An 11,128-nucleotide genomic window follows, 5' to 3' on the forward strand; every position below is an offset into this window, starting at 1 on the left:
TTGTAACATAGCAATAACTTCACATTATTTTGGTTGTTTAGTTATGCATACCAATCGAATGAAACTAATCGTGAAGTGAAAGTGAATACGATCAGGGGGAAATAAGTTTATTGTACGTTATTTGTCTGCGTTCAGCAACAAATTGTGCTGGATATTACATATATTAATTGCCACCCAAAATTACTGTAATAATAATAGTTTCTAATTACGAAAAACGCACGTAACCATATGATCTCCTTCCTACTGTTTCACTCTTCTTTTGAAATTGAGCGCATGCTTTACCGAATTGTAAGGGTGTGAAACACCGACAAAAGGCTGTTTCCCAGGGGCACACTTATTATCTACGCCTTTGTTGTAAATATAATGGCAATCGATAAATCAATGTTCCCTGAAAACTCAAAGTACTTCGGCGTTTCGTCTCAGTTTGTGCGTGTATCGGCTGACATTCTGTCGGCTGTAGTTTGACGATCGCCACAGATGCACGCACTCCATACGCTATTTGGTGAATTTCGGATGGTCCTGTACCTATGTAAAATATTTGGTTGTTCTCCAATTTCCGTTAATAGAGGGAATATGCGAGTAGTGGTGTCTAGGAAGGCTAAATTTTACAGTTTATCTGTTGCATTGGGGTTCCTCCTCTTGTCTATTTATGATACAAAAGATCGACTCACTGACATAATCTGGTCCCCAGATCGTTTTACAATGCACTGTTTCTTCTCTAGCGTTATTTTTATGACAGGTTCATGCGTGATACTCATTCTTTGCTGCTGCACTTTGAAACAACGAGATGTTGACGCTTTTTGCCGAACCACTGTTACGATAGGAAGATTCATATATCAGAGGGCATGCACAGAGAACTGGCGCTTGAAATCTCTTCACAAATGGACAACAGCACCATTAGCTATATATTGCATCCTTACGTACAGTGTGTTCATTTGGCTTCTTCGAGACTCATTAGCTTTGGTGCCATTAATGCGTGTTTTTTTCATACATTCCTTGGTGAATTTCGTAGTGCTACAGTTTATTATTTTCAATATGGTGTTGAGAAGATGGTTTGGACATCTGAATACATTTTTGATTCAGTGCTTTAGCATGTTTACAGAGGACGATCTCAATGTCAGAGTTACAGAGGCACTACAGTCTTCTTCAGTAAAGGAAACTTCGCAGCATTATACTCATGTGATTACCAAGCAAGTCCACCAACATGAAATGTCAACACTTCCTGACGTTGAAAAACTTTCCATTAGATCACAGCAGAATACGTCAAATCATGCCCAAATGCTACTGACGCGAAATAGTTGCACGTTTCTGAGAAAGCTGCGTACAGTGTACTGCCTCCTCCATCAAGCTGTAATAATGATAAATCGTGCTTATGGTGTTCAAAACCTGTTTATAATAACGACCTGTCTTGTATGCATTGTCGTGAACATGCACGCAGTTACTGTCACCTTGCTGAGATTAAACAATGCTCTGCATGGAGATTTGAGAATATACACCGTAGTTAGAATATCATTATGGACCGGCATGATGGTTTGGCGGATCGTCGGCATATGCTTCAGCAGCGAGGTGGTTACACGGGAGGCCAGCCGCACGCAGCACTTGGTCACCAAACTTCAGATGCTGCCGTTTCCTGCTGGCAGTGGTGTTCAGGAAGAGCTGCAGTTGTTTGCGGAACAGCTGACACACAGTCCAATCCACTACAGCGCAACTGGGTTCTTCACGCTGGACGTGCCATTGCTGAGAAGCATCGCGGCGGCTGTGACGACCTATCTTGTCATTCTCATTCAATTCTCTCTTTCTGATACAAATAAGTAGTATAGCAAAGAATACGTTTGATTACAAAGGCATATTATCACTATATTATCAACTATGTTTCCGTTTGTAACGTATGTAAACGAAGATAATAGGGAGATAAAATAAAGCACTGTCTTCTACATACATTATTCTAATTTCGAGTGACATGTGTCTACACTCCTTCATTCGCTGACAGCAATTTTCTTGCCGTCAGAACATTCAAATTTTATAGAGCATGAATCAGACACTCCTATCATTACCGGACAGTCTATTTCTGTTGACCTCTTACTTGGAATTCGTAATATTCTCAATAATGTATTCAAATCTTCCTTTAAAGTCAGTATTGCCATTAGACTGTTGTTTATTTGCAGTGTTACATTTACACTTACACTATCATGACGTCGGCTTTAAAGTGCCATTATCAAGTGTTTTAAGTGTTATACAGTGCCGAAGATGGCATACTCTCGTATCTCATCTTAGGCACTCTATAACACGTAAAACACTCGATAATGGCACTTAGAAGCCGAAATCATGATAGTGTAAGTTTAAATGTAACACTGCAAATAAACAACAGTCTAATGGCGGTACTGACTTTAAAGAAATATATTATGACTGTGGCCCGCATTATGAAAAAATTATTACATTCAAATCTTGTGACTAGAAATACTGAGAGCGAAAAGGTGCAATCACTTAAAAGTGTGACTGACGTGGTGGAATGGCAATGGACACATAGTATGTGACCAGTGATTTATTACTAGACTCTACCGATCTATTCTCGAAAGTTACCTACACTCATCCCTGCGTATAGTATTAATGAGCTTCCTATGTATGTGTCGTGAATAATAAATCTCTGACCTCACCATCAATATTTGAAGAATTTTCAGCGGTACCAGATGACCTAACTTTATTTTGTGGCACAACGTAGTCATCTGCAAAATTCATCTTTTTTATCTGATGTGGTACTTCGATTATCTCATAAAGTGATGTGGGTGTAAGAAGAAAATTATGCTTTTATTTGCCATTAGTGCGAAAAGATATCTGTAACTGTTACAAAGAACTTCAGAAAAAATTATTTACTCTGAATTTAAAGTTGAAAAACTAGTAAACTGTTTTTTTTGCTACTGATTTTCGTTTATTTCTAACTAGTCTTCGATTTAAGAGAACTTGACCACCTTCAGGAGACAACCGACCAGCGTCCGCAAAGGACACTAATTTTTAGGCAAACATACGAGGGTTATTCCAAAAGTAAGGTCCGATTGATTGCCAAATTGAAACCACAGTGAACATCAGAAATGTTTTACTTGTAACAATTAGCTACACCTTTCAGCTACTTCTCTACGTAGTCGCCGTTCTGACTTAGACTTTTGTCATAGCGTTGTACCAACGTTTCAATAGCCTCATCATAGAAGGCAGCCGCCAGTGCTTTCCGCCAATTCTCCACGCTGGCCTACACCTCGTTGTCTGTGTCAAAATGTTGTCTTCAAAGATAGCGGTTCATGTGACCAGAGATGAAACTCAGGGGGAGACAATTGCGGACTGTATTGTGGGTAATCTAACATTTCCATTTGAAAACGATGCAGGAGCATCTTCATTGCCCCTGCAGAATGCGGCTGAGAATTGTCGTGAAGACGAAACAGCATGACAGTTATGTAATGTTGGCTGCATAGCTTCAGGCGAAATGTCTCACCAGGCCCTCGTACTTGGCGGCAGACACTATTTTCTAGACATCTTTACGCACTCACTGCGAGCTCAGAAATGAGAAGAGTGACGTGATGCTAACTGGGGTTATACTAGAGACACTACCCAACACATCTGTGCAAAGCTTTATCGGATTTTCATAGTCGTTTCCATTTCGCGACCGATCGGACCTTACTTTTGGAATAACCCTCGTACATTATAGGCAGACTTGGTTTTCAACGTTATAAATTACACTTTATGCAAAGGACAATATTGAGAGCGAGAAATAAATAACCTACACAGTATTACCTGTTATATGGTTATAATGCTACAGTCTGCGAGGTCTGAGCATTCTTCCTTTATGTTGTGAACCAAACTAGTTTTTAATATTATAAATTATGCAATGGACAATATTAAGCACAATACGTAATTAAGATACACAAACACTGCAGTATTATATGTTAAATGGTTTTGATTCTGTAGTTTGTGAAGTCATGACTTACGTTGGGGTCTAACTGAGAACTACTCACTTATTCTGTGCGACGAACATGTTCCACGTTGTAAATTACAGATTACGCAGTGCGAACTATTAATCACAGTACATGAGTAAAATACACAGTATTACAACTTATATTGTTATAATTCTGAAGTTTGTAGGGTAAGAAAGATAAGTAATATGAAATTCTATTGTGTTTTAATTTTGTGTAGCAGTGTGTGTCATTGTAACGGAGTGAGGGTATGTAGCTTATTGACTGCATCATGTGAAGCTTATAAGTGGTGATATGCTCAGCTGTAATTACTCATTTAGAACGTGCTGGGGATTCTGAGCTAGGTGCCTTTTTACCTCAGGTGCTTCTAATAGACTTAGTATTCATCCTTAGTTGGCTATATATTTCTTCAGCACATTTTCGGCAAAGGCGAAGTCTGGCTTATGTAATTCTAGCTAGGTTCGTATTCAATGAGGCTAGTTGCTATAGTCCTTCCTGTTTGACCAGTATACAGTTTGTTGCAGTCAAGTGCTTTTATAAACACCACTGTAACTTATCCTTACTGTTGAATGATATATGAGCTGTGGTCCCTCGTACATAAAATGAATATCCTGACGAGAAAGCTTATGCTTTCTTCTGCCTTAGGTCTTGTTATATTGTTTCGACTGCAGTTGTTTGTGAATGGAGAAAAAAGAAGATGAGTGTAGCTATCCTCAAATGGAATGTAGCATTGTTTTCTTTTGAAATTCTGCATCTGTTTACTGCATTATGTAACAGACATTTCATCGATAAATTACGGATAGGATGAAAGTCGGTGAGTGCCGAGATGGATGCAATGTTGGTAGCCTAGCCTCATACTTTTCCCTCCTTTCCTATCTTATATCACAGTACCTGACTGTCAATATCAAACTATTGCTTTAGAAGCGTGTTTCCGCACCTGTGGACCACCCTCTACAGCACAGAATGTATGAGGAACGAGACTGCACCAAGGTAGAGATCGGATTCCCATAGGAAAGCCAGCTAGGATTGTATGGCTAGGAAGAAGTAGATGACAAAAGGGTGTAATCAATATCGAATAGAAACTTGGTTTCAAAGGTATGGCAGGCTCAATAATTAAAGTGGGAAGGGTTGATTCATGAATCCAGCTTATGTGAAGTTATTTGGTTTAACTGTTTAGAAAAATTTTATGTACATGTGTGGATACCTTGTATAGAGTGCTGAAATATTGTCATGACAGGCATAACAATATCCTTTGTACAGTTTGGTGTCTTCGGGTATTTTAGGGACGGAAATCACAACAATATAATCACCTTTTTAACTGAAAGGATGACTATTGTAGGTATGAATGATGGTGATAGCAATTTGTGCCTTCAGTAAATTTCCTTTTATGCACAAAGTGATTATAACAATTGTCAGCATACGTCAATCGAATGGAGTCACCGTCAAGAATATGTAGACAACAGTAACGTGTATCACTATACAGTAAAAGAGGTGAATGTACTCCCAAAGATGAGATAATTTGAGATTTAATACAATCATGCATGGTGAACGAAATCTGGTGATTTCATTTCCAAAGAATCACCTTGGAACTTGACTTTTGTGATTTATTACAACCACCGATTACCCAAATCTGGAGATCTCACAGGACCATTGTAATACATGTAAAGGCTACTAATGACAGAAGTTGCTAATCAACTAATCATGCTGTAGATAACGCATAAATCCGAATAGTAACAAAACAGTGTCTTTGGAACTACCTAAGACAAATATACAACATGTGGATGACGTAGACAAAAAAAAGTGGAAGTCAACAGTTAGCAAGTCTCAGAAACATTTGCCTCACATTTTGAAGAAAATCTCAACGTGTGGCAAATATTAACAATCTCTGAACATTGCGTGAAGGACTCATTAATTCTAGAGTGAAGCTATCCCACGTACTTTCCATTACAACAAAAGCTACACAAGGTAAAAAGAAGGGTAACTAACTTCAACAAAAACAGTAATTGCATTGTTTCATATAATCTTAAAACATTGTAGTGCAGCTAAGTGATATCGGAAGTGGCTGTATTCGTGCTGTTTATTACTATAACTTAATAAACCCTTAAGTATGAATAGACAAAGGTGACAGTGCACACAGAGACCGGTTATTAAAATTAACCTATATTCTCCTTGAGGTCTAAATAGTAAATAAAATTATGTTAGTAATCTGTGGGAGAGAGGTGTGGGAGAGATAGCTAATATTCAGTCAACAATAATTCTTAGAGGAGAATGTCTAGGAGTAACTTACATAAGTAATAAAAGTTTTGTTAAGATAGACAGTTGTATGATTTTAATATACTCCATAAAGAAAGGAAAACTACCCAGGCTTTTTCTATAAAGTAATTAGGGTAGAAGATTTAAACACAGAAACCCTGAATTTAGAGAAACTCCTAATCTCTTGTGGAAGGATTAAATATAGTAGTATACCACAATTTTCATAGACAAGGTTTAATTCAATCACTTTTGGAGTGTATGATAAATTTATATGGTTTCAAATGAACAAATAAAAAAAATTATAGCAGAAATCGCAAAGTCAGACCATCCCCACACATTACCAGAACCCTACATGAGAAGAGAAGAGAGAATTAGAAGAGTGAAGGAGAGTCCCATATCGTTATACATTATCAAATTTTCTATGACGGTAATCTTCAACTGCGATTTCCCCATTTTATTTTATCAGCCATAAAATTAGGAGTTTGACTTTGTTTATAGCTTTGTGAATTAGACGATGCCTTATGTTATCACTATCCTATCAACTGGTCCATTTTCTAGTCCACATGTGGGACCGGTTTCTTTACTCCTCGTTTCTATTCAGCATGTCCTCATTAGTTACGTGATCTGCCCTGGTAATATTCAGCATTCTTCTGTGGCTCCACATTTCAAATGCTTTTATTCTCTTGTTTGTCTAAACTGTTAATCATCCATGTTTCACTTCTTTACACAGCTACGATCCATACAAATACTTTCAGAAAAGACTTTATAACACTTAAATCCATGTTATATGTTAACAAATTTGTTTCTTCAGAAACGGTTTTCTTGCTATTGTCAATCTACATCCTCTCTACTTCGGCCATCATCAGTTACTCTGCTGCGCAGATAACAAAACTCGTCTGCTACTTTAAGTGTCTCGTTTTCTAATCTAATTCTCTCAGCATCAGTTGATTTAGTTTGACCATATTCCATTATCCTTAGTTTCCTTTTGTTGGTGTTCAATCTTACTTCTTCCTATCTATACACTGTCAATTCCGTTCAACTGCTCTTCCAAGCCCTTTGCTGTCTGTGACAGAATTAAAATACTATCGGCAACCTCAAACTTCTTATTTCTCCTCCATGAACTTAATCCCTACTCCATTTTTTTTCCTTTGTTTTCTTCACTGCTTGCTCAGTGTACAGATTGAATGGCATTGGAGACAGGTTACATCCCTCTCTCAATTTCCTTCTGCACCACTACTCCCCTTTCATGCCCCTCGAGTGTTATAACTGCCGTCATGTTACGGCACGGATTGTATTTTGCTTTTCGCTCCCCGTATTTTACCCCTACTACCTACATAATGTCCATGAGACTGTTCCAGTCACCACTGTAAAAGCTTTCTCTCTAAGTCTACAAATGGCATAAATGTAGATTTGATTTACCTTAACCTGTCCTCTAAGATAAGTCGTAGAGTCAGTACTGCCTCACCTGTGCATACATTTCTTCGGAGAATTCATGTCGGTATTTTGCTGCCAGTTCTTAGCAAATCTGGTAGTTCGGTAATATTCACACCTGCTTTCTTTGGTATTTGGAATTATTACATTCTTCTTGAAGTATGACGGTTTTTCGCCTGTCTCGTACATCTTTGCATACCAAAAGTACAGTTTTGTCATGTAGGCTCTCCCAAGACTGTCAGTAGTTCGGATTCTGACGGCATGTTGCTGTTTCTGCAGCCTTGTTTCGACTTACGTCTGTGCTTTGTCAAATTCTTCTCCGAGTACCATGTCTCCCATCATATCTTCATCTACATTCTCTTCCATTTCTATAATATTGCCTTAAAGTTCATCTTCCTTTTATAGATCCTCTGTATCCACCTTTCAGCTTTTTCTTACTTCCTTAGGACTGATTTTCCACCGGGCCTCTTGCTATCCATTAATTTGCTTATCTTTTCTCCAAATAGCTCAAACATTCTTTAACCGAAAGGGAGGTGGCAGGTCGGCTTTTACATGTCATTAGGAGGTATGGTAATATATTCATCGAAGGCTATGACAAATCATGTTTTAATACAGTTGAAGTTTTCAGACAAATTAAATTCATTATTCGTCTGGAATGCAACATATGGCCATGGGAACTCTCCAGGACTGTATACTTTCTTACGTCGAGATGCTTTGCAATTAAATGCAGTAATGTCTGCAATCCAGAGAACACGAGAAGAATTTTTATTGTTTTTGGCCCATCCAAAAATTATATTGTGGTTCATATTTGGCGACGTGAACTAGAATTCAACACTTTGTTACAACAATCATATCATCAGATAGATATTCAGCCTTAGTCCCTGCAGTATCGTGTATAGTCACCTACACGAAGAGTCTTCAGACCTTGAACTACACGTGAGTGGTACTGAGAAACCTCTCTCTCATCTGGTCTCCTTTTATTCAACAGTTAAACGTCCTAGCATATCCTACAGGCGATCTTTTCTAATACGGAATGTAGAAGTGAATATAGTAGTTTTATCATATTTGATCATTTTGTATCTACAACATTTACGAAAAAAACCGACATTGAATGTATTTATTTTGTATAACGGCCGTTTCTGTCCATTAGGCTATTTTTATGCGTTAAGGAATTCCTGAACATTTGAGAACGTCTTACTTGTTCTAAACGAGAGTATTACAAAATACACATTTTTGCATAAGGACATTATTTGTTCACATAATACTGGATGTTTCATTTCTTATTCACTTTTTATGCAGGTCTGGTGAAGTATTTGGAAGTTAAGATGCTAAATGACATGGGGAAGGCATGGCAAGGCTAGGTAAGGAAGAAATCCATTTAGGAAGGAGTATATCTCGGAACTATCACCATGGAGTACATTACACCCTCGAGAGGTTATTCAAAGTTAAGGGCCTCGAACACGAATTTCACAAGTGATGGTTGTGCAGTGCACAGGGAGAGATCGGATAGCCTGTTAATGGCAGGGCATGGTCAAGTACAGAAGAGTGCGAATTCCAGTTGAGTTATCCGAGTGTCAACAGGAATGCATGGCCGTGTGACGTAATAACTAATGATTAACACTGGGAAAAGGGAGAACCCATTGAGCAGTTTGCCTTTACTGCTGTGTTATGTCTCTTCTGAGATACAATAGCCTTTGAAGTAAAATATTTTGGGTAAGAAAATTGAGTTATAAGAGAAAATGCAGGCCGCCAGAACTCAATTTCATCCCATCTTTTAATGGAGCCATTAAATGTGGAGCCCATGTTTCAGACATTACCTGATTTTCTTAGATAAGCATTTTATAACTAAACAGCTAATTTACGATTGAATGTAGTAGGCCAATTTTACAGAATAAAACTATTTTATTGGCATAGGCCAAAGCTGATGAAGAGTGGTGTAGCTTCCAGGTTCTGGCTCTCTCAGTGGCTGATGAAGCTGAGATCTTAACAAAGGTTGCATGGCCAGAAAATACATATGCACTGGACATGAGCTGTTTTCGAGATTGAAATGTAATTGAAATGACAAGGACTGCCAATTGTGAGGAAACAAGAGTAGCTTTGAAACAAGTGTGAACAAAATTTATTCTTGTATATGGCAAAGATATCATCACAAGGAAAAAAATTCTTCATAATTTAACGATATTCTTAAGACGGAAAATACGCTAACTTACACAAATAGATAACGAAAATGTGATAAACGTATCAACACAGTATTCTAAAATGTTGGAAAAACTTCTGTTGCATTAAGATTAATAATGTCAAGAACTATCAGAATTAGCCAATTTATTCGGGAGATAACAGTATTATGTACTTCTAGTAAAATTACTTTCAGTTTACTGTAATAAATGCTTACATACTTTGATTTCTGAAATCATTTAAATTAATTGATAAGCACACAATTTACCTCAGTATTCTCGTGACTAAAAACATCATAAATGATCACTCTACTCAAAAATCTGTTTAGGTTCTCTATAAAGAGTAGCTAACGAAAATCTGTTCGAAAATATCTTTTCAGCCGGCTACTGTAACCGAGCGGTTCTAGGCCCTTCAGTCCCGAACCGCACGACTGCTACGGTTGCAGTTTCGAATCCTGCCTCGGGCATGGATGTGTGTGTGATGTTCTTAGGTTAGTTAGGTTTAAGTAGTTCTAAGTCTAGGGGACTGATGACCTCAGGTGTTAAGTCCCATAGTGCTTAGAGCCATTTGAACAATTTGAACATCTTTTCAAAAGTGACTTTAACATATTTTCTCTATTCTACCCACAATCAATAAACCAGAACCTACGCGTTCTAGGTACCCTTAACAACTACATAGTTCACTTTCACGTCATATGGATTAAATTTATGTTTAATAAGTAAATAAAGTATTATGGAAAGTCAATAGTCAAGCATCCATAAATATAGTTCATTAGCATTCAAACTCGTAGATGTGGCTCTAAGGTTTCACACCCGGAGAATATTAAATCTTGAGGGAATTGATTTTAGTGCTGATCCCGATTAATCGTCTCCGTGAGTGGGGGGTTTTGAAGGAATTACCGTAGCTTCGATTGACAGATACAATAGCTTTCGACTAACTGTAGTGAAGTTCGTTGGGGAAGAACAATTCCACTGGAGTGTGCCGTGACGTGTTTTTTTAACATAGAGCACAGCTGGCCAAACTGTGTTATTATAAACTGTCTTTCCCTTGCATGGTGGGAGAATGGTGCACTGCTTCTTCAGAACTGGTAATCAGATATCACTGAGTTTAGTTCTTTCTTATTATCCACTGAATTTCTTGACGTACGTTTACGTTTTTATTGCCCATCTGTACAATCTATTATTATACCAACCCGTGCCTTCCATAAAAATGATCTTATCACATTAAATCCTGACTGCAAAGTACATTCCGCTCTAGATGAATTATTGGTTTTTTTATTAGGAAGTTACCCTTGTGCTTCTATAGTCGTA

The 11,128-nt window shown here is 37.8% G+C and overlaps 1 protein-coding gene across 1 annotated transcript; it reads left to right on the forward strand.

Moving 5' to 3' along the window:
* The first annotated feature begins 702 nt into the window (after positions 1–702).
* LOC126482015 (putative gustatory receptor 28b) lies at positions 703–1,815 on the forward strand. Its single transcript, XM_050105983.1, has one exon. The coding sequence runs from the start codon at positions 703–705 to the stop codon at positions 1,813–1,815; it is 1,113 nt and encodes a 370-aa protein (XP_049961940.1).
* Positions 1,816–11,128: the final 9,313 nt, after the last annotated feature.

The sequence above is a fragment of the Schistocerca serialis genome, chromosome 5 (assembly GCF_023864345.2).
Source record: "Schistocerca serialis cubense isolate TAMUIC-IGC-003099 chromosome 5, iqSchSeri2.2, whole genome shotgun sequence".
Lineage (NCBI taxonomy): Eukaryota > Metazoa > Arthropoda > Insecta > Orthoptera > Acrididae > Schistocerca > Schistocerca serialis.

What these genes read in the sequence shown, in the direction of transcription:
- LOC126482015 (XM_050105983.1), top strand. Translation starts at nt 703, where the DNA reads ATGCACTGTTTCTTCTCTAGCGTTATTTTTATGACAGGTTCATGCGTG.